The 22,317-nt window shown below is 53.9% G+C and overlaps 2 protein-coding genes across 7 annotated transcripts; both read right to left on the bottom strand.

Annotated features, from left to right (window-relative positions):
- Positions 1 to 603: 603 nt before the first annotated feature.
- Spata20 (spermatogenesis associated 20) lies at positions 604 to 8,459 on the bottom strand. Of its 3 annotated transcripts, XM_008838351.2 has the most exons (16): positions 8,392 to 8,459; positions 7,316 to 7,498; positions 7,150 to 7,214; positions 6,883 to 7,037; positions 6,663 to 6,806; positions 6,358 to 6,559; positions 5,926 to 6,056; positions 5,706 to 5,810; positions 5,430 to 5,504; positions 5,122 to 5,331; positions 4,849 to 5,041; positions 4,472 to 4,640; positions 3,991 to 4,202; positions 2,101 to 2,300; positions 1,150 to 1,230; positions 604 to 975 (listed from the first exon to the last, which is right to left on the bottom strand). In XM_008838351.2, exons 2-16 carry the CDS (start codon positions 7,438 to 7,440, stop codon positions 805 to 807), a joined length of 2,238 nt encoding a protein of 745 aa, XP_008836573.1. In that variant the 5' UTR covers positions 7,441 to 7,498; positions 8,392 to 8,459; the 3' UTR covers positions 604 to 804. The 3 variants fall into 3 exon arrangements, with proteins under 3 accessions (XP_008836573.1, XP_029421838.1, XP_029421839.1); XM_029565978.1 differs by having other exon boundaries at positions 660 to 1,230; XM_029565979.1 differs by lacking the exon at positions 6,663 to 6,806 and having other exon boundaries at positions 660 to 1,230.
- Positions 8,460 to 11,304: 2,845 nt separating this feature from the next.
- On the bottom strand, positions 11,305 to 21,690 carry Epn3 (epsin 3). Of its 4 annotated transcripts, none has more exons than XM_017799455.2 (10): positions 21,254 to 21,690; positions 17,566 to 18,245; positions 16,508 to 16,626; positions 15,823 to 15,903; positions 15,513 to 15,641; positions 14,594 to 14,681; positions 13,903 to 14,172; positions 13,646 to 13,762; positions 13,316 to 13,549; positions 11,305 to 13,223 (listed from the first exon to the last, which is right to left on the bottom strand). In XM_017799455.2, the coding sequence occupies exons 2-10, from the start codon at positions 18,104 to 18,106 to the stop codon at positions 12,895 to 12,897; spliced, it is 1,908 nt and encodes a 635-aa protein (XP_017654944.1). In that variant the 5' UTR covers positions 18,107 to 18,245; positions 21,254 to 21,690; the 3' UTR covers positions 11,305 to 12,894. The 4 variants fall into 4 exon arrangements, with proteins under 4 accessions (XP_017654944.1, XP_017654943.1, XP_017654945.1 ...); XM_017799454.2 differs by having other exon boundaries at positions 21,294 to 21,690; XM_017799456.2 differs by lacking the exon at positions 21,254 to 21,690 and adding an exon at positions 19,620 to 19,716.
- Between the last annotated feature and the right edge of the window lie 627 nt (positions 21,691 to 22,317).

The raw sequence follows: 22,317 nt of genomic DNA, 5'->3' as shown, positions 1-22,317 counted from the left end.
GATAGGTGGTCCCAGGAAGGCGCCAGCCTCCTCTGTAGCAAGAAAGACTCAAATGGATTTGGGGAAGGGTTTCCAACACAGCAGCTGCTCCACATGCAAGAAAAACCCCTTCCCAGACCAACCTGCAGGAAGCAGATGAACATGACCCCAGTGACACTGGGGATAGGTGGGCACCCCAAAAGATATGTCTTAGATCTGGTAATAGCAGTTTCTGCAGTACACCAGCATGCATGAAAATGTTACCTTTCTGTAAACCCCATAGAAAGCCCCCTGTCCCCTCCCTATCTCTAAACAATGGGACAAGGGAGAAGAAGGAGGGCCCCTTCATAGTAGGGTCTTTCCCACTCCTGGGCCAGTACACACTTTATCCTCATCCTGGTTGGTCCTCTGTACTTAGTTTTAGTCCCCTCACTTTCATTTCATTCAAGCTCAATAATCATGGACAGAAGCAAGCTCAATCTAGTGACCCATGGAAGAGAAGACACAGGGGTCAGCTGGGAACTCTCAGAGGAAGGGACCCCAGGCTGCTGGTTTGGAGGCTGAAGCAGAGGCCCCTCCCTCACAAGAGAGGCTAAGACCCTGAGGTTACCACGAGACACTGTTACACTGTTAGATTTATTCCAGGGTGAGCAGATGCCCATGTGGCGGGGGGGGGGGGGGGGGGAGCTGTAAAGATGGCTGTGATCATTTGGTGGTAGGGTGCCCAGGGATGACAGTCAGCTCAGCATAACCTCATAGGGCCTGAGTCTCTCTGGTCAGCTGGGAAGTTCTGCCTTCTGGCCCAGCTCAAAGGGCTCTAGGGAGTCACTGGCGTAGCAGCTTTCGAAGTTCACAGGGCTCAGTGATGGGCATGGAACAGGCTTGGTTCTCACATATGTAGGCTGTGGCCTGGTCGTCTACTCGTGGCAGGGTGCTCAGGAAGGGCAGCTGGCGGGACAGGAAGCCTAAGGGGTCTCCATCAGCCAGAATCAACACCTGGGGCAGTGCCAGAACAGAAAGGGTCACCTGGGAGAATAGCACTAGATATTGTAGAGTCCACTGGGAGATGACATTTCCCCAGACCTCCAGAGGGAAAGATGTTGAGGAGCTGAGCTGGGAGATACAGTGAGGGGAGGTGGAGAGTGAGCCCAGTTCTGCAGGGATGTACACCTTGTTAGGGATGTAGATGGAGTGGACGCACTGCACCAGGGCCTTGGTGTCCTTGGCTTGGGGGTTTCCACAGATCACAATCTGGCCAGTACAGGAAGAACATACAGTGTCAGAAAGGAAGAGGTTGGGCTCCAGATCTGCTAGGGCTTTTCTATCCTTCCTCTACCCCACCCAATATTCCTAAGAAGGAAGGGGACTCACTGCAGCTGCCAGGAGGCTTCAACAGATTTAATGTTTGCAAGTAGAAACACACACACACACGCCACACACACACTCACACTCACACAAGTGGCAATGGCATACGTTGTAGAAGACATACAGACATGGGAGGGCATACCCAGAAGACTTGATACACTGGATGACACAACAGACAACACACAAGGAGACACATACATACAGCAGATGCCCATGGAAGCAGATGCCACATATATAAACACACACACAGAGGCACACACAAATATAAGAACGCAAACTTGAAGACAGATATATACACATGCAAATAGGCAAATAAGCACACATTGGCTCACACCTGCATATACCCAGAAAAGCAGGCACACATACACATGCAGCCATTGCCTCCTCCGAGGGTTACACACACAGCAATAAAGCACATAGGGACATAAATAATCAACCTGACATGCTGAGTCTTACAGAGATACACTTCACCAGCCACCAGGGACCCATATTTAGCCCCTGCCTCTTGCCTTCATACTCTGACAGCCCAGTGACAGGCCTTCGCAGGCACATGCCTGGACCAGTATCTTCAGGTAACACCCTCCTACAAACACCTCCACTCCACAGAGTGAAGACCTGCCTTATAAGCACCTATACACATATAAATGAGCTCTGGGGACAGCCCTGGAACCTGTTCCCTGCCCCATCCTCCACTGCAGCACCAGCTCCCCTCCTACCCTAGGTTCCAGTCCATGTGCCCTCACACTCCACCCCTACCTGCTTGAGAGTCTGCTGGTGAGCTGAGAGGGCACGGACCATCTCTGGCAATGCCACTGGGACACGGCGCATGCGCTCAGAGAAGGCTGTCAACAGGCACACACACTTGTCCTTCCAATCTTTGTGGCCGGTGAAGCCATGCAGCCGAAGCAGGTTGTGGGCCGACACAGAGTTGGCGCTGGGCTCTGCACCATCCTGGTCTGTAAGGGACAGTAGGTGTTGGAGGTGGTCAGTGGGTTTCAGGACCTTGCCCTGAGACTGAAACCAGGGCTGGAGGCGGGGGAGTGGGTGAGGAATGGGGTGAAGAAGAACATGCCTTGCTGGTCTAAGGGCTCAATGCCAGCTCCAGCAGTAAGTGATTCTTTGTTTTCACAGACCTCTCTACTCTGCTGAGCTGTGGGGAACCAGGCTCCTTGCCCTCACTGCTGATGCTTCTGTCCAGCTATGGGCTGGTGGGGCCCAGGGGCATCACCCAACTCTTTCCCTCTTCCAATCCATCCACACATCTTTTGGGGTGGCTGCCTCCATCTCATGTTCTACTCCTGGCTGAGCCTTTACAGTGCCTCCAGGACTGAATACCACAAGTGTCCTCTTAGTGGGTCACCCTGATTTCCCTGTTCCCATTCATCTCTACCACGGTCAGAGTGACCTCCTTCTGTTTAAGCCAGAGCAGGTCAGAATCCACTTAAAATCCCATGATCTCTCCCCTCCTTATCCCAGCCTCTGTACCCTCTTCTCACACCAGCTCTGCCTCTCTGTCTTCTAGCACTTGAGCTGTCCCCCTGGAATTTGATAGCTTGTCTCCTAAGTACCTCCATGGCCACATGACTCCTCTTGGTTAAGAGACAGCTGTCACAGGTTTAATCTGATCTTTCTCTGATTCTCTCTCCAGGCCCTTCTGTTCATTCAGTTAACATTTATTGAGCACCTACTGTGTGTCAGGACAGTACTAGGCCCTGAGATACAGCAGTGATAGGAAGCCCTACTCCTTGAGGAGACTATTAACAATATCTATGGTTTGGGTGAGACCTGGGGGGCCCAATAGAGGGTACTTGTCATGGCACTTATCACAAACGAAAATGTGGTATTTTTGTATATAGTGTTGGTCGTTAGTCCCCACCCCCACCACACACTGTAAGCTTCCTAAAAGAGCAAGGACCAAGTCAGTTTTGTTTAACAAATGAATCCATGGATTCCAAAGACTGCTAAGCATGTTCACAGAACAGAACAGTCTTTCCATCAACCCTGAGGTACTAACTCTCATCTGTATGTTAAGAAACAGGCTCACTGGGACTAGAGAGATGGCTCAGAGGTTAAAAGCACTGGCTGCTCTTGCAGAGGACCCAGGTTCAATTCCCAACACCCACATGGTAGCTAACAACCATCTGTAACTCCAATTGCAGGGAATCTAAAACTTTCTTTTGACCTCTGTGAGCATTGAACAACATGGGTGCACTTATATACATGCAGGTAATACACTCATACACATAAAAGAGAATAAAATAATAAAATATTTTTTAACAAAACAGGCTCATAAATATCAAAAGATCAGTTGGGCATGGTGGCTCATGCCTTTAATCCCAGCACTTGGGAGGCAGAGGCAGGTGGGCCTTGTGACTTAAAGGCCAGTTTGGTCTACATAGTGCGTTCCAGGCCAGCAGAGGCTACAGGGAGACGTTGTCTCAAAAAGACAAATGTGTGTGTGTGTGTGTGTGTGTGTGTGTGTGTGTGTGTGTGTCTCAAAAAGACCATCAAAGTCACAGAACAGAAATATACAAAGCCAGGCACTCCACACTGGCTTTTCGCTATAACACTACACAAGTGCCTGCCTCAGGAATGCTCAGCCCCAGCTGGATCTAGGACCCAAGGCCAGCCCATATCCATACTGACCATCCTTCAGACGCAGGGGCAGGCCTGCCCCCAGCTCAGCTTCACTGCAGAAGTAGCCACCACCCTGGGAGTCCCAGAAGAGCCTGTCCTGCGTGTCCTGCAGGCGCAAAGCCCACTCAAGCCAGGAGCTCTCCTGTGAGGCCTCATACAGGTCCAGAAGGCCCTGTACCACAAAGGCGTAGTCCTCCAGGAAGCCCCAGCAGGGCGGGGTGCTGGGGGTACAGGAGAGAAGGAGAGTCTGAGGACAGGCCCAGGAGTACAGACAGGGAACACTTTTCATGTTTTTTTTTTTTTCAAGGAATTCTCAACACCCTTCTCTCCTGTGGCTACCGTTGGCCCATATTCCCAAAGTCAATAGGCCCTGGGAAGTTAAGTACTCACAGTGAGCATACAACAGAGTGGGAGCTAGTGATCAATGAAAGGGGGAGAGGAAGGCTGGGACCACACAAGGAAATACCCTCCAATCTGCCCAGTCTCCCACCTGTGCTCCACAGTTCCTCCAATGCCAGCATAGCATGTTCGCTTCAGACGGCCGCTGGCCACATCAAACATGTGTCGTTTGAGGAACTTGGCACCATTAGTGGCCTGAGTGACCAACCTGTCCATGCCCAGGATAGCCCCAGTCACAGCAAAGCCAGACACCATCAGGCCTGGAGGCAGGAGAGATCAAGATGGTGATAGGGCATCCAGGGATGCCCACCCCACACCCCAGGCTCCAGCACCAGGCCCAGGCAGGTTACTTAGACTCTCTAAGCTGCTATTTGTTCATTTCTAAATTAAGAAGAGGCCTATGAAGGAAGACTGGGCAGACTAAGGAGCTTGGCAAACAGAATCAGGCCTCAGACATGGTCACCCCACCGTTCCAGGCAGCCAGCATCTTGCTGTCCAGGTGTGCCTTGGGCCGATGTTTCCGAGCCTGGAAAAGCTTCTCTAGCCCTTTGTTAAGCAGTGTGCTCACAGCCTCCACATCCAGGCCAAAGCGGGCTGCAGTCAGTTCCAGTGAATACCGCACTGCCAGCACGTTCTGGCCTTGCATCTCTTCCTTGGGGTCCTGAGGAAAACAACCTTGGTCAGGAGCCCATGCACTCTATGGGCCTGGGTTCTTCTTCCTCTGTCCCCAGAAGTTCTCACCTGAGTGGAGGTGATGTTGCCGGCCTCGTTGAGTCCATAATGCTTCATGAGGAGCTGGCCTGAGGTTAATGGCTCACTGGCACCCCCCACAGTGTCCGGGAGCAACTGCTGGACCTCTTTGACTGTCCATACATAGAAAGCACCCTCCTTGGGCTTCATGCCCCGCTCTGGGGGTGAGTCTGCATCTTCAGCACTGTAGAAGCCTCCTGACTGAGGAGGGAAGAGAGTTGTCTGGCCACCATCCAAAAGGCAGGGGAGACCCCCAAGCCCTCCCCAAATCAGGTCTGCCTGCTTCAGTAGACACATACCCGGTGGCTCAGGCTCTGGGTCACATATTGTAGGATGCCTTTGGCAACATCAGAGTAGAAATCATCACCAGAAATCTATGGGGGATGGATGCTGTAAATAGAGGTCACTGGGGCAGCTCAGGTTCATGGGAGATATTCTCCCAGGAAAGAAGGGGAGGGAAACCTGGATATCAAGTGTATGGGTTGAGAGTTAAGGGTTGAAATTATTAGGAAGCCACAGTTAGCTGGAAGGCCTTGAGAGTGGCAGCCAGGGTTGAGGTTAGGGGCAAGAGTCACCTGGAAGGCCTGGGAATAGGCTACTGCAAGCTGTGCCTGGTCATAAAGCATCTTCTCAAAATGGGGGATGTGCCACTGGCGGTCCGTGGAGTAGCGGTGAAAGCCCTGTGCCAGAAAGGATGTGGGGCTAGGCTGATCTCAGCCTCTGTTCCCTGCCTCTGTTCCCTGCCCCTGTTCTCAGTCCTGCTGCACCTCCAGGGGATGCCTGGCCTCCCCTCACCTGCCCCACATGGTCTCGGATGCCCCCATTGGCCATCATTTTCAGTGTGTGCAAGGCCATCTGCTGAGCCCTGGAGCCATCCTGAGTGAGCTGGTGACTGAGCCAGTAGGAGAACAGGAAGCTCAGGATCACTGTGGAGTAGCACAAAGAGCAGGGTAAGGAGGCCAAGGGGCAGGGGTGAGGGAGGCAGAAGTCTCTGGACAGGCTGGGTAAGTAGCTCACTGTCAGTCTTCATCAGGCTGGGAGTTGGGAGCTTCCACCATCAACCCAAAGGACACACAGGTCATTGCAAGTCAGAGGTCAGAATATCATTGGCTCACAGGGAACCAGGAAATAACTGAGCAACTCAGTAAAATGAGACAAGCCAGGGTCACTGGATCACTTGACCAAGTCAGAGGGTCATTATGTAGGTCAGAGTCAGAGGTCACTGACCAGGTGTGGGGAACTTGGGGGCCTCAGCAAAGCCACCGTATTCCTCATCGTAGCCTTCGTCTAGCTGCTGGAAGCAGCGGCTGTTCATGGTAGAAGCTGAGGGTGGCAGCTGGCGGTCACCCATGCTGATCTCCGACCGGGCCAGGAGGGCTGTGGTGACACGCTGGCTGTTTTCTAGCAGGGTATTCTTGTTCTGTTTCCACTGTAGGAGGTAGGCACACACCTGAAGGTCAGTATGGGCTGGGAGACCTGTGGTCCCTCATCTGGAGCCCTGGCATCTCCCTCTCCAATACCCACCCACCCACCTGTTCACGGATTCTCATTAACACTGTTCGAAAGCCAACTCGGGTCAAGCCATCCTCTGGGGGGAAGTAAGTGCCCCCCACAAAGGGCTGGAGGTTGGGGGTCAGCCACACATTCATTGGCCAGCCCCCTCCACTGCTGGTGGCCTGAAGGAGAGAGATCCAGGGTTAGGGGAGCTGCTGTGCACAGCTACAGCTAGCACTGCCATGGGAGATGGCTCACCTGCACGAAGGTCATGTACACTTTGTCCACATCTGGCCGTTCCTCTCTATCCACCTTCACGCTGATGAAGTCCTTGTTGAGCAGGCGGCCAATCTCTTCATTTTGGAAGGACTCTTCCTCCATCATATGGCACCAGTGGCAGGTGGAATACCCCACTAGGATGGATAAAGGGCATGAGGGTAGGAAGGGGCCCCTGGGATCCAGAAGACCTTTCCCTACCCACTGGCCCATCCCTGACCCCCATTCTAGGGAAGGGGGGTGTATTACCTGAGAGGAAAATAGGCTTGTTTTCTTTCCTGGCTTTGTCGAAGGCTTCCTGTCCCCAGGGGTACCTAGCAGGCCCAGCAAGAAGAAGCATAACTCAGCAGCCTAGGGGTCTCAAAGGGGCCTGGGACTGCAGCTGCTTCAACAGAGGTTCTGGAATGGTACTCACCAATCCACAGGATTGTAGGCATGTTGGAGGAGGTATGGTGACTTCTCATTGATTAGGCGGTTGGGTGGCTTCTGAGGTGTAGACTGAGAACAGTTGGTCCGGGTTCCCTTCCCTCCAGCAGGCATGGGCACTGAACTACTACTGACTGTAGCACTTCTGTCCTTGTCCCGGGAGGAGCTACCCCTGGTGTGGACAGATGGGTCACACAAGTGGGAACCACTTCTGCCTTACCCAGCTCAGTCAGCTCATCTCCACCAGCCTCACGGGTGCCCAAGGACCTCCACTCCCAGCCCAGCCCACCTTTCTGAACCACTGGGGAGACCGTGGCCTTTGTGCTCCCCCTTATGTTTTGGGGGGGTTGAGGAGAGGTGGCTCATTTGGGGGCTCCCTGCCAGCTTAGTTTCCCCCAGCTTCTCAGACTTGGTGGTGGGAGGACTGTGAGGTCAGTCAGGTCACAATGGGCAGAATGATCCTCTGGCTTGGTTCTATCACCCATGCAGGGCCCCCTCCCTGGGGTGGCTGTATTGCAGGTAACCCTATCATGTACATGGGTGACCTGGGTAGGGTATGGCCACTGCTGGTGTCTGGACAGGTCAAGAGGAGTTGGGTATGGAGCTGGGCCAGATGAGGTACCACCAGAAGAAGCAAGCAGGGACTGCTTAGCTGACACTCACTGCAGATTACTGGGCTCTCTGGGGCCAGGTGAATCAGATAGGCCTGTTACAGGGAGTTCAGCCTGGGAGGTTAGCCCTGGGAACAGACCTAATGACAGGCCAGTGCAACACACAAGACTGTGGCAGGATGCAGGGTGCTGTGGGGAGGAGGGCCTTTGGCAAGCAGCACAGTGTTTAACAAAGGCTCCTGGAGGTGGTGCCAGGGCAGTCCCCCGAGCTATCCCTGTGGCAGACCATAGGGGAAGGGAAGAAAGGGGGCCTTTCTGTAGGGACTAAGGGGCAGACAGGTGAAGGCGGGGCCAGGCATGCAGGGGGATCCAAGCAGGCACCACAGATGGGTGTCTGACCAATCAGTCATGGCACCCGGCAGGCAAAAGGCATGTTGCAGTGGCCTACTCCTACCTGCAGCTAATAGTAGACTGCTGTCCAGCCTGGTCCACACTCTTAGCATGGCTGCTCCAGGCCTGGCGGGTGACTGCCGGGGGCGGGTCCTTCCTCCGGTGTTCTTTAAGTTTCGAGCCGTGTCGCTGGTCTCCGAGCGCCACCCGGCGGTCGAGTGTAGAAATACAAACTGACTGCCGGGTTTTAGAGGAACCTGCTCGGTGCCTAAAATTGGAGCAAACTAGGCTGTGCTAGATTAAAAGCGCTGAGGGGCGGGGGAGGGGGGATGACCCTGGCCGTAGGGAGGGTATGGGATTTCTTTTCTTTTCTTTTTTTTTTTTTTTTAACCCTTGCCCCCATTACAAGTGAAAAATGTTGCTCCAGGCAAAGGGTTTGGCCCGGCTAGCAAGATTTGCTTGGTTCAGGCTTCCCATCTCAAGATCCAACTCAAATCCCACCCACTCCACCTGAATGTTAACACTGAACTGATGTACATCGTATGGCACGCTCTACTTTCTTCCTTCACTGCATTCTGTCAACACTGTCCACTGCTGGCCACTGTGTCAGACACTGAGTGGATACCAGTGGGTTACTCCCTGCTCTTTGCTCACAGACTACAGCTAGTGACTATTCAACCACCCACTGTGACAAGTATCATGAGTAGGTATAATCTAGCAAGAGACTTGATCCAGTAGATGGGACAAAGAGGGAAGGCTTCGTTGAAGAAATCCCACTCGAGTAGTTACCAGAAAGAATGAGAGGAGAGAACACGGAGTGTGGGAAGGATGTTGGAGAAGAAACAGAAGGAACAGAGTGTGTGAAAGTCCTGTGGTGTGTGGAAGAGTCAGGGCTGAGGGCCAGCAGAAGGCCAACATGGCTGGAGGACAGACAGCAAAGGGAAGACAGATGGTGGGTGAGGACAGGAGGTTGAAGAAGTGGGTAGGGTCAGGACTTGGGGGGACTTGTGAACTCTGAGGAGTGTGTGCGTGTGTGCATGCGTGCGTGCGTCTGTGTGTGTGTGTGGTACTGAGGATGGAATCCAAGGCCTTGCACATGCTACACAAGTGCTCCACTATAGAGTGTCATCCCCAGCAAAGGAACTTTTCATGACAGCCAAAGGAAGCTGTTGAAGGGCGTCTATCAGAAGACCAGCCTCTTCAGATCTGCATTTTACAAAGTACCTATGGTTCTCTGGTGGGAAATGCGCTAGAAAAAGAGGAAGCAGGGGCAGTAAGGAGGCCATGACAACACCCAGAGGACACGGGAGACTTGCCAAAGGGTCAGGGGTAGAGCTGCAGAGGAAGGGCTGGGATGGAGATTGGCCTTGAGGAGAGGGGTATCAAAGTCAGCATGTGGGTAAAACCTTTCTCTAAAGAGTGAGGGGAGGTTTTGAACCTGATGGTCTGAGTGCCTTTGAGATCTACATATGGAATGGAGGTGGCAAGGCTTGGAGCACATTAGAGAGGGTGCTAGGAGAGAAGGGATTCTCCACATGTAGGGTCATTGAGGAGACTGTAATGGGAGCCTAGCACTCAGGCCTGGACTCTGTGAATCTGGAAAACCACAGACAAGGAAGGTCACTGTGGAAACTGAGACAGTACAGTATCCCAGAGTGGAACCACTGGGGTCTCATGAAGCACAGAGCAATTGTGATAGTACATACCTGCAATTCCACCACTCAGGAGGCTAAGGGGAGAGGCTGAGGCAGGAGTCCAAGACAAGAGGAGCATGTGTTCATAGCCAGCTTGAATTACATAGTGTGAGGCCAAGTATGGGTTACAGTGAGTTCCAAGCCAGCCTGAGCTACATAGCAAGACTTTGTCTCAAAAGGGGGGGCGGGGCAAGAAAATGGCTCAGTTAATTAAGTGCTTGCTTCACAAATGTAAGAATCTGAGTTTGAACTTCAAAATCCACATTTTTAAAAGCCAGGCTAAGGGGCATGTGCTTGTAATCCCAGTGACGACGAGATGGGAGGCAGAGACAGATCCCTGGAGTTCTAGCCTAGCCTACTTGGCAAAGTTCCAAGCTACTAGAAACCCTGTCAAGCAAAAGGTAGAAGGTACCTAAGGAATGACACTTGAGGTTGTCTTCTGACCTCCACCCCCATGCATGTACCTGCACATACACACCAACAATAACAATAACAACAACAGACTGCCTACAGAGAAAAGAAAGGTCTTCTAGCTTCAGCAAACTGGACCCTTGGCTAGACTGGTGAATGTTGTCCAACTACATCAAGTGGAGAGCAAGCAGGCCATCATTGCCTGGAAGGGGTTGGGGGAAGAAATGGAAGAAGATAATGGGCCTAATTTCAAGATGGGAAAAGTTAAGGAGTTTGCATGTTGATGGACAGGATCTGTCTGGAAGGAAGCGATTTGAAGGTCTGGAGTCTGAGAATAGGAATAATAGGCAAGGGACCTGGGGGGGGGGAGGTGTGCTCCAGAAGATGTGCTTCAGGGCAGGGAGTGCAGCTCTCAAGGGAAAAACAGGAGGCCTGTCTTGAATGTGGAGGATTTGGGGTGATGACAGCTTATAAGGGTGGCCATGGGCAAAGGCACCTGAGAGGTTAGGGATTCAGGAGTTACATGAACTGGGGTGAGAGCCAGATGAGAAGACATGAGCCAGGAGGAAAACATGCTGAGAATGGGGAGTGACCAGCCCAGGAAGTGCCAACCTTGGGGAGGAAGGTAGGCCTAGTAGCTTCAGAAAGCAAGGTCACCAACCTCTTCTTTCAGGAAAACTAGTTTAGAAGGGGCTCTGGGGGTGAGAAGTAGGTATGGGGGGTAGATCCCAGGATCAAGGAGCTTGGGACCTTCTGATTTTGGGTATGGCAGAAGACAAATGGAGATAAATGGACACTGACCTGGGAGTATCAGCATAGCAACCCCACAAGGAAGAAACTCTTCTAAGTAAGGAATCAGAATCACAGTCACAGAGAGTGAAGTAATTTACTCAAGGTCAAGGATTGGTAACCACTTATTACCAAGCGATTGTCATTAAGTTCAGCCTGGGAGCAGAGTTTGGCGGGTATGGCTGACTCCAGAGTTTGGTGCTTAGTCCTCCTGTCTGCAGCATCCTTTTGAGCCTTTCTCCCTCACAGAAGCAGAACAGCTCTTCCCCTACCCTACTCAGGAAGGACAGTGATATTGTATGATGCCCCCCAACTGTGGTGCATCAGCCCAAGCAGGGCCATGTGAACCCCAAAAAGCATGGGGTCCGCATTAGGCTGTGTGTCAGGTCAGACCCTGGGTCCTGAGAATACATAGGTGCCCAGTGACCCAGTGAGGGGGGTTATTGCATAGAAATGAGGGTGACCATGGTGGCACCCAGGATGGAAGCCCAGATCCTTCTACTTTACTTTTGTTTTCTTAAACCCTGCAACAGCAGACCTCTGTTGTTGGTCAAGGTGGTTCCCATAGGCCCTAGTAAAGGGGGCAGGGTCAGAGTTTTCTGTGCCTGGTCACACTGCAGCTGTATCCCACGCTGCTGGCTTCTCTGCCTAGTGCCCTTTGAGCTTCTGGAGATTGTGGGTTCAGCCATTCTTGGATCCCTTCTGGGCCAGCCAAGCATTTTGTCCATGACAGTTGGTCAATGTTTGCTGAATAAACCTGGGGCCCAGCTGGGGAGCCAGACTGTCTGAGTCTGAATCCTGGCCACACTACCCCAGCTTTGTGATGAACATACCACTGCACCTCTCAGAGCCTCGATGTCCTGTTACATCGGAGTAGTGCTGACTGCAAAAGTGAGAGAGACCTGTGCCACCTTACCTGGGAGGATTAGGCCCTTAGTTAGATGTTTTCCTGTCCCTATCTTTGAAAAATATATTTTTTAGCCCAGGCTGGCCTTGAACTCTTGATCCTCCTGCCTCAGCCTACTGAGTGCTGGTATTACAGGTATGTGTCACCACAGCCAACCTTGTTTTGAAATTCTTTACTCAGTTTTGGACAGGGAGCACTACATGTTGGGCTTGTGTCAGGCCTTAACAAACTCAGAAGCCCTGACAGTGGAATTGCAAGCATACCTGTCTCAGAAGCTTTTTGCAATGATTAAAAGAAATTATCTGCCTAAAGTGCATAGCACACTTAAGAATACACAAGAAATGGCAACAAATGACTGTTGTCTCTTTCAGTGCATCCCGGCTACCGAGGTATGATACATGAATTGAATGAGCGAACAAGTGAGAGAGAGGCTGGGAGCCCTGGAAGGCAGGCACCAGGTCGACAGGGGATGGGAATGGGGCTTGAGACAGCTATGAGGCAATTGAGAGTACGTCTGCACTCCAGACTGTGAAGTAGTTTCCTCGGCTGATAGCCCAGCTGTCACACCCCTCAAAAAGTCCATTTGCTAAGGAGATTGCTGAGGACATGGATTCCACTCTACTAGGCGGTGCAGTCTCCGCCCCCTACACGTGGTCAGTCTCTAGTTTCATTCGGATGTCGGGGATCCACAGAAGCCTGGCTCAGTCCCTCTACCAGCACGACCGACCCAGCGGGGCGGGGCCTCGCGCGCAGGCGCCGAAGCGTCTCAGAGGAAGGGATTGGTGCCAGCCTGCGGGGGCAGCTGTCCGGCCGAGCCAGACGTGGGCAGCAGCGGCTGCGGCAGGCTCGAAGACGGCGGTGCGAAGGCGCCCGCCTGCGGGAAGACGCTGATGGAGACGGGGAGGGTCGCGCCGACGGGCACACTGCTGAGCGGGAGGGGCAGGGAGGCGCTGTAGGTCATAGAGCCCAGGGGCGCCCCGACGGGCCCGCCCGCCGCCAGGCCCAGTGCGGGCGATCCCGTGCGCATCTGGTTCAGGGTCGGCCTGCCCTGCTCGCTCGCGCCAAATGGGTTAGTGGGGGACGGAGCGCCGAGACCTGCAGACAAAAGGATAAGAGGGTGGGGGCTTGCAGCGGTGGGAGAGGGGCAGCCCCCAGGAGGTCCCAGACACCGGGTCCGGGTGCTCTACCTGTCAGGAAGGGGTTCCGGGTCTTGGCAGCCAGGGGTGCCTTGACCAGAGAGTCCAGGTTGACCAAGGAAGATGCCGAGGGACCCAGGAAGGACTCCGGAGTCCGGCAGGGGCGTGCGTCCTTGCCAGGCTGCTGCGTTAGCGTCTCTCCTAGCACAGCCAGGTCAAAGGTGTCGGGCTCCTTCGTGCCATTTTGCTTGCAACTAGGGCTAGGGTCTCCAAACGGGTCCAGCTCTGGAAGAGACATGATGAGTTCAGTTGTGGGGAGAGGACAGAGGTGCCCTTGTGGTTCCTCCTCCACCAAGCAGCCCTATCCTCTGGCCTGCTCACCCACGGGGCTGCTGGACTTCCCTGCCGGCAGGGGCTGGGCACTGTCCAGCTGTTCCTTGGGCTCTGCGGATTCTGGAGGTTTGGCAAATGGGTCAAAGGCTGAGGCACCACCTAGAGCTAGCCAGGAGAAAAGGAAAAGGATTAAGTTGGCAGAAAAGGCAGGCGTGGGTCTGTCAAATGGCCCTCTCTCTCACCATAGACTGGAGGGAAGGGGACCCAGAAGTCCCCAGTCACTCACCCATGTGCCCTCCACTTACCAGAGGTGTCAGAGGTCTCCATAGAGGCCCCCCAAGGGTCTGCCCCAGTGCCAGGGAGTTTGTGGTTGGGGGAGCTCGGTGCCCAGGGGTCTGCGATGGGGGCTCCAGCAGGCAGCACTGGGGTCCTGCCCCAGGGCTCAGAGGAAGAAAGAGTAGGAAGCAAATCCCAAGGCTGACTTCGAGACAGGGCATTTCCAGAGGGGACTGGAGACCAGGGGTCTGCAGAGGGTCCCCAGGAGGAACCACTGGGTTCTGTGTTGGGCCTGAGACCTGGAAGGGAGATGGAGATGACATAAATGTTACCTTCCCACACACCCTTTGTCCAGGGACCTTCCCAGTTGCCCAGCCCAGGTTGGGAGGTGTGGGACCCCCTTGGGATGCTGACTTGGGACTAAGCAGTACTCTGTAGGCCATGTTTAGCATGGAAGCCCAGGAACCTGCATAAGAGCAACCTGGTCATGGTTGGCTGGCCAGTGAGGGCAACTAGGCCATCTGCTGAGCATCTGTGAACTGGGCTCTGCAGGGCCTTCGTTGCAAAAGCCTCCTCCTAGAAGCAGCTGAGGCTCAGGAAGGTGAGTGACTTGCCCAGTGATTCTCAGCTATGGAGCGGAGGTCATTTGCCAGCAAGTGGCTAGAAGGAAGGGACTCTTGGGAACCAGCCTGGTAGCCTCTGGCAGCCCTGCATGCCCACCTGGGATGTCCCATGGGTCAGCAGAGCAGTGTGTGGAGGGCGGGGCTGGGGCAGGTGCGAAGATGTCAGCCAAGTCCAGGATGGAGGACTGTGAAGGGGAGAGGCAGTTGTGGCTCAGAAGTGGGTAGGGCCCAGAGGGAGGGTGGACCTGACCTGCTGCCTGACACCAGCTCCTGCCCTCCTTCCTTCATTCCATAAGCATCCCTTAATAACCCCTCACCTCTGGTCAGCACTTCCATTTATAAAACATTTCCTCATCCATTTAATGCCTAATTTCATAACATCCCTGTGAGGTAGGTGATGTACCCATATTACAGATGAACCTGTCGAAGCCCAGAGAGGGGAAATAAATTACCTGAAGTTACATAGCCAGAAAGGCAGAGCTGGGCTAGATCTCATACCAAGAGAAAGGGGCAGTCAAGGCAAAGATGATTTTTTTTCAATGAGTCCACCTCTCTAGTTCAGTATCCTAGGGGAACTGGCCACCACGAACATGGGTGGGAAGGACAGAGATACCCTTACAGCATGCTCACCCTCCCAAGGAGCTTGAAATGTTTTCCGCACCATGTGCTTGAACCAGTCCCTAGCCTGGATCCACAGTATCACATGATCCTACAATGTGAGAACTTAAACTGTCCAAAATTCCCACTGTACAAAAGGGGGACACTGAGGCCAATAATATGCCCCAAGTCATAAAGTGGCAGCAGGCCCAAGGGATCTCCATCATGACTGATATGTCACTTCACTGTCAGCTCAGTCACTAGCCTTTGCTGTACACCACCACCTCCATTTCCCTTTAATAAACAATAAATTTTCCGCTTTAATAAAACTTGCAGTGAGCTCCACTCTACAAGCTATACAAACGCCAACTCAGTTACATCCAGGCCTGGCCAGCCTGTCACCCCAGCTCCCTCCCTACCTGACTAGTTTTCAGTTTCTCCTCCTCCTCAGTCTCTTCTCTCCCAGGTTCTCTGTCCCGTGGATGGCGGCTGGCAGTTTCTGTACCATTGGCCACGGGAGAGTTATCTTCCCTCCAGGACCTCACTCCCTGCAGAAGGAACAGGTAGGGCATGAGCACCGAAGCTGGGGTCAGCATAGAGCAGGGTAGGAGGAACCCAGATTAGTGCAACAGAGAAGCCGATTATGCCCCTCGCACCTCCACCAGCACCTTCACCAGCACCAGCACATGGGCAGCCCCTGTGGGCCAGGCGGCTCAGCCCCCTTGCTACCTTCTGGTGCTCCTGCCGGCTCAGGCTCAGAGCCAGCTGCAGCTGCAGGTCCTCATCCCTGTGGGAGGCTGGGGGAACTGGCTGTGAGGGAGGAAGAAAGGGATGAACTTGACCCAGCACTCCCACATCTGGGCTAGAGGGACAGCCCAGGACACAGTGATGGAGAGTCAGAGATGTGCCTTGCTCAAGAGGGTGGGCAAGAGGGTGGGCAGTGAGGGGTGGTCATTTCCCTGCCTGGATCTGAGCCACAGCTTGAGAATCAGGAATGTGCATCGTTTTCTTTTGGATACCCTGAGAACTTCCCTAATTGCCCTCACCCCATGTGAGGTACAGATGCTTCCTGCCTGGTCTACCTGAATACACAGAGGTAATGGTAGCAACGATGATATCACATGGGGGCAGTAATAATCCCAGTATTTTCTCAGAATGTGTTGGTCAGCACAGATCCCCCTCTTTGACCATAAGGAGATAGGCCCTAAGACACAGCACAGACCCAAAACACATGCCACCCTTTTTTGCCCAGAGTGAGAGCATTGGAGTTTAGAGTTCCTGCTGAGGACAAGCCCAGGGATGCCAACAAGCCCTATGCTGTCTTGAGAGCTAGAGTGGTGCTGCAGGTCCAGGCTGGGGACACTGAGGGAGTGCCAATCCCTTTCCTTCCTCCCTGTGTAGACACAGGTCTCACCTTCTCAGCCTCCTCGCGGCTCATGGCCAGTGCCAGCTGCAATTGCAGCTCCTCTTCTCCTGATGTCTGGGGCCGTGCCTGCTCCAGGTCTGAGGCATAGCGTGGGGATGAGGATGCGGCTGCAAAAAGCATGGTGGCTTCCGTGAGCACACCAGTAACCATGCGCCACCACAACCCTCTGCCTGCTAGGAGGCTGGGGCTCACAGAGAAATTGAGGCCAGGAACCAACTGGCTATGGAGGCACCATTTAGCCAGACAGTACACTGGGCACCTCCTGTGGACTTCCCACTGCACTGCTGATGCATATGCCAGGGCCACCATGGCAGTGGGTAGACAGTTCAGGGAGTACCCAGCTAGGATCCTAAGTCAGGACTTAACCAGGGTCCCCTGACTTTAGCTCTTGAATCTTCCAGTGGAACTTTATCCTCCTTGGGTCACAGGCTTTGGGAGAGAAAGATCAGCCAGTCAAACAGAATCACAGTCCCAGAGCCCCAAGCAGACCATCATGGGCTTTATGGAAGGAGGATTGTTCTGGTGTGGAGGTCACTGAGGTCTTGACCACTGTATGGGCAAAGCAGCCACCGGTTTTCAAGGGCAATACCTTTGAGTGGCAGGGATTGACAGAATGCCAGGCATCTGAGTAAAAGGGTCAAGAGCGTTCTTGGGCCTTATCTTCTTTAATTCTTAGATCAAACATGGAGGAAGGCAAGCGTAACTGTTTAACAGAGAGCTCATTGCCTGGGCCATGCAGCTTAGAAGGAACAGAATGAATAGTATGTGACTCCAGAGCCCGAGCTTATACCTCCATGCCACCCTATCAACAGCTAACGAACAAGGGGACAAGCAGGTGATAATGTCATTATTTCATCTGACCTGCTAAGCACCTACTATATGCAGGCATTGCGGCCTGCACCTTACATTCCTCTCTCATTGGATCCTACCAACCTCTTTCTGGGGTAGTAGCTATTAACCACCAGCTTGAGGTTGTAGAGCCAGTACTGTAGCTCAGGCCACACCACCACCCTCCCTAGTTCCAGCCACATGCAGTGCCTACTCACAGGTGTAAGAAGATGGGGAGCCCCTCGAGCGTCGGTTGAACCCCAGCTGCCCACTGCCCATGCCCATGCCCTCCAGTGCCATGCGCTCTTTGGTCTTGAGGGCATGGGTTCGCTCCTGCCGTAGGCGTTCCTCATCCTTGAGCAGGGCCATGACCTGCTTGACCTTCTCACGCACGTTGACACCCTGGTCTTTGCCATCGCGGTCAATGTACTGGAAGTCCTTGAGCGTTTGGATGGTGTAGAGGTTCTCCCGGCACTGGTGGGCCACACGCTCAGAGCCCGTCTTGAGCAGGTAGTCCAGCAGCGTCAGTGCCTTGTATACATGCCGCCAGTTCTTTCCGCTGTCATTGAGCCGCCGCCACAGCATGCCCATGACCTCGGCGAAGGCCACCGTGTTGAAGGTCAGGTCAGCGATCTCTGACATGAGCGAGCTGGGTGGACCCCAGGGGTCATTGCTGGTGGCCTCTCGTACCTTGATCTCAGCCTCAGAGTAATTGTGAACAATGTTCTTCACCTGGCGTCGAAGTGCAGAGGTCGTCATGGTGGGTGACTTGGAGGTGGGCGGCCCCCACCCCCGCCAGAGGTGGTGGGCCGGGGGCCACCTTTTTGAGGTCACGATCTCGGAGGATGGGCCGCCGTGCTCTCAGCAGGGCGGCTGTGTTCTTGGGTTCCACATGGGGCTGAGGAAAAGAATCTTGATGTCAGGGTCAACAACAATCCCTTCACTGGTCATTCAGTTACCCACCAAGTAAGGCCTCACCAGAGTGTTCCTGCTGCCAGGAGCAGCTTTCAGCCAACATTTACTTTTAGTTTTCTTACTTTACTCATTTTTCAGTGGGCACTGTTTGCTTGGCATGCTCATCTATTATCCCCCCACCCCACCCCACCCCAAGCCAAATGCTGAAATCATTATCTCCACTCACACATGGGGACAGAGGAACTCAGAGAAGCAATCAACAACTTGTCAGAGATCATAGAGCTGGTAGGGGCAGTCTCCCCTCCACCTGAATGTGTGGCTTCAAGGACCATAAAGTAACCACCAGGAATGCCACTCGGCCACCTTAGGCTTGGCTCCTCCTCTGTGCCATACCCTTTCCAGGTTATCCATTCACTCTCCTCTGTTCTCATATGGCCATTTTCCATAGTTTGGTTCACTCAACACCTATTTCCTGGGAGCCTTTTTCTGAGCCTGGCAATATATGCCATAGGCCACCCACATCCAGCTGAGAAGGCACAGACAATCACAGCTCAGTGTGGGCATGCCAAGGAGTAATGAAGGACAAGCAAGGAAAATAATGGGAGACTTCCTGGAGGAGATGGTGCTGAACTGGAGACCCTAAGGAGATAGAGGGAACCACAAGGTAAGGAATGCTGTGAGCCTGGCCAGAAGGTACAGAGAAGGAACATGCGCAAGAGGCTGCTTCTCCCAGAGCCCCAGCTGCCCACCAGTCGGCCACCCCCACATACACACAGGAGTGCTGCGACCTGCCCATGTCACAGGACAGGTAGGTGGATGGACTGGGACTGACAACACCTAGGTCTCCTTGAGACTAACTCAATACTTATTGTCAGTGTCACCCAGTTTGGTGATTAATTAATCTAATTACTTGACAGTTTCAGTCCCACCTTCTCAGCCAGAATGGAAGTTCCCTGAGGGCAGGGACAGTCTATACAAAACACTAAGGCCTTGAGTACAGGAAGACCTGGGATAGTCTAGCAGTTGGAGAATCAGGGCCAGCCATCTCCCTTTCCATAGCCTCAGGACCAGGAGTCAGAGAAGAGCCCCCAAGGCCTATGCCAGAAACTCAAAGCATGAGTCTTCTGCCACCACCATTCTTCTGGCACTAGTATAGTTTTGTGCGCGCGCACATGCGCGCGCGCGCACACACACACACACACACACTCCTGCAGCACCTCCACCTTCCCCATGAACCCCCCACAATCCATAGGCATTGTACCTCCCAGTGTCACCGGCCAGCCACCCTGTTGTATCTCAGCTGCCAGGGGGGATTATGTCCTTCTCCCAGGCCCCAGCACCACAAATGAATGCTTACCTCAGTTCAAAGCACCCCACAGGCCTTAGCAGCTTGGTCAAAGCCTATTGAGTTTGGGCCTAAGGATGGGATTCCTTAGGAGTTGGGATAGCACCTGGCCTACAGTACTGCCTACTTTCTGTCGGGTGTCTGTCTTGCTGTTCAGCCGGGTGTCTGTCTTGCTGTTCAGCCAGCGGTTGGCCTTCTGCGGGGTTGCCACAGCCACAACTTGTTTAACTCCCATCCTTCCCCCCCAGCTAGTGAGTCAGACCTATCTTCACCTCCCCATTGGGAGGGCAGGCTGTTGGTTCCATAGTCAAGATGGGGAATAATTGTGCATGAAGCCCGCCCTGGTGCACATGCTCCTCCCTGCTGGCCGCTGGAACTGGCAGAACCAGTTGGACATCCTGACTCTATCAGAGCCCTACCTGGCCCTGGCTCCCCAGGCTCTCCTTTGCCGGAGTGGGTACACTGAGCTTCATGGAAAGGGGCTCTATGCGTGGGCCCCATGGCCCTGCCTGGACTTTTCTCTTAGGAGGGAGGTGGGTGGACATTCTCTGTGCATCTCACATGGAACTGGGGGGAAAGGTGGCGCTAGAAACATAGCGAGATGCCTGGACCCTCACCCCAACTATTCTCACACTCCCATGGAGTTTAAGGGTACATAGTAGGAAGAGGGGCAGAGTGAGGTCCAGGAGCATGAAGTTGAAGCCAGAGGAGCAGCTGGGAGCCCTGCCAGTGGTGTTACAAGCAGAGGGTTTTATCGAACACAATATGCACAGGAATAAAAAGGAGTGAAACACAAACCCAGCTGCCGATAAGGCGGGGCACAGGCGGCAGCAGCCCTGGGCAGCCAGTATGGAATTACTGCAGTGACCTTGAGCCAGACCCTGCTGGGTGAAGGAAAGGACATTGAGAAGCCAGGACCTGGGGAGGCCACTTCAGAGAGAAGAGAAGGCAGGAGGCTGGAGTGTGCTGGCAGGGGCAGGGTATAGGCTGTGCTGGGGGGTGAAGGTGGGGGAGTAAAGACCCCCTCCTACACACAGGTTCCCAAGGAGAATCGGAAGGATGGCCCAGAACCTCTTTTCTCAGGACACAGGCCTGGAAGGGTGCCAGAGTGGGGGTTGGAAAATTCCTAAAAGTCAGCATTGAGGAAGCAGATGGCACCCCCAGGGTGGAGGTTCAGAGAGATGGAAAGAACCAATCACAAGCACGAATTTGCTAAAGTATGTGAGCACCCCCACCAGCCAGCACCCCTCCCCAGCTTCTGCCCCCCTCAGGTCCAGAGTGAGCAGTGGGGGAGTGGCAGTGCCCTTCCTGCTTCTGGAGGGACAGGGGACTGAGAGCTAGCTAGCCCCAGGCTGTCTAGCTTCATCAGTCTTGGGGTGGCTATGTCCTGGGGAGCACTGGAGTGGGCTGGGAGCCACTCTGAGGTCCAAGGTGCTGCAGAGCTGATGAAGAGGGAACCACATTGATATGCTGTAGGGAATGCTATCAAGAACCTCCGAGTTTGGTGATGGTCCTGAATCCCTTCCTGTGGGTGGCTAGGAAGTAGGGAGGGTTGCAGGAAAGAAGCTCCAGGTCCTCCATAGCCCTGCCCTGCCCTCCCTAGAGCCTGTTTAGGAGACTAAGCCTTGAGCCCACTCGGCCCTCACCTTCTTGCAGGTTGCCACCGCGGCTCAGGAGGGAGCTTACCTCCAGTGCGGGCTCCCTTGCCCAAGCCCGAGCAGTCTCTGCAGTGACCCTCTGACTTGCGGGGGATGGCACAGCCTCGGGAGCAGCTCTAGAGCCATCCACCATGAACGCTCGTCCCGGAGCCCCACCCTCCACCCGGAGGTGCAGGGTCCCCCAGCGGGATGCAGCTCAGCCTCAGGCCTGCCTCCGCGACTCCTGCCAGCGGCACACTCAGGAGGAAAGTTGCTCAGCTGGCCCGGCAGGTCTGCCTCAGCAGTAACAGGACACAGGAGGACGCCGGCAGGGCGGTGTTAACCTCTTCCTGCTGCCTGCGGGGCGGTGCCTTCGGAGGTGGAGGCCAGCTTCTTTGCGGGCCCGTGACCCCAGGGGTGCAGATCTGGAGCTGACCCACTCAAACCCAGCAGTGAGTTAACCCTTTCTCCACTCCTCAGCTGGGGGAGGGGGAAACAGAGGTGGGGCTAGTCTCCAATATTCCTACCACGCTCTATCCCTCCTCCTCTAAGCCAAGAGGCCCTTCAAGCAGAAGACAGAACCATTCCCTACCGCTGGTCCTTTGGAGGTACCTCGGCCACCCCAAAGAGCATGACTCTGCCTCTCCAATTCAGGGAGGGAGGGCCCTGCCTGCTCCAAACCTTTCTCCCACATCTATGCTAGAGGCCCATGAGGTCCTAACCAAAAAAAAAAAAAAAAGTGAACCCCGGAGGCTTCCAGACACATTGGAACAGCCCCCTTCCACCACCACACACACCTTGAACCGCCAGCCCTAGACTGCCTCCCACCAGTTGTTTGTAGTTGTTACAAGAGAAACCCCATGAGTACCTTTCTTTCCAGATCTGCTACCCTTTACCCACTTCAAAGGCCCTCGTGCCTTTGTTCCAGGAAGGAGAGGGAATTCTCAAAGCAGTTCTTGTTTTGTTGGGTTTTGTTTGGTACAGGGTCTCCCCAGGTAGCCCAGGCTGGCCTCAAACTCATTTTGTAGCCCAGGTTGACCTTGAACTCACAATCCTACTGTCTCAATGTCCCA

Source organism: Nannospalax galili, unplaced genomic scaffold (genome assembly GCF_000622305.1).
Source record: "Nannospalax galili isolate Female #2095 unplaced genomic scaffold, S.galili_v1.0 scaffold95, whole genome shotgun sequence".
NCBI lineage: Eukaryota > Metazoa > Chordata > Mammalia > Rodentia > Spalacidae > Nannospalax > Nannospalax galili.
This window is presented reverse-complemented; position numbering and strand designations above follow the sequence as displayed.

What these genes read in the sequence shown, in the direction of transcription:
- Epn3 (XM_017799455.2), bottom strand. Translation starts at nt 18,106, where the DNA reads ATGACGACCTCTGCACTTCGACGCCAGGTGAAGAACATTGTTCACAAT. An exon ending in CTCCCCATCTTCTTACACCT is followed by an intron (nt 16,627 to 17,565) that starts GTGAGTAGGCAC and finishes TGCTTTTTGCAG; the next exon opens with CCGCATCCTCATCCCCACGC. An exon ending in TGACCCATGGGACATCCCAG is followed by an intron (nt 14,173 to 14,593) that starts GTGGGCATGCAG and finishes TCTCCCTTCCAG; the next exon opens with GTCTCAGGCCCAACACAGAA.
- Spata20 (XM_029565978.1), bottom strand. Translation starts at nt 7,440, where the DNA reads ATGCCTGCTGGAGGGAAGGGAACCCGGACCAACTGTTCTCAGTCTACA. An exon ending in GATGCTGGCTGCCTGGAACG is followed by an intron (nt 4,641 to 4,848) that starts GTGGGGTGACCA and finishes TCCTGCCTCCAG; the next exon opens with GCCTGATGGTGTCTGGCTTT. An exon ending in GCCCCTGCGTCTGAAGGATG is followed by an intron (nt 2,301 to 3,990) that starts GTCAGTATGGAT and finishes TGTCCCTTACAG; the next exon opens with ACCAGGATGGTGCAGAGCCC.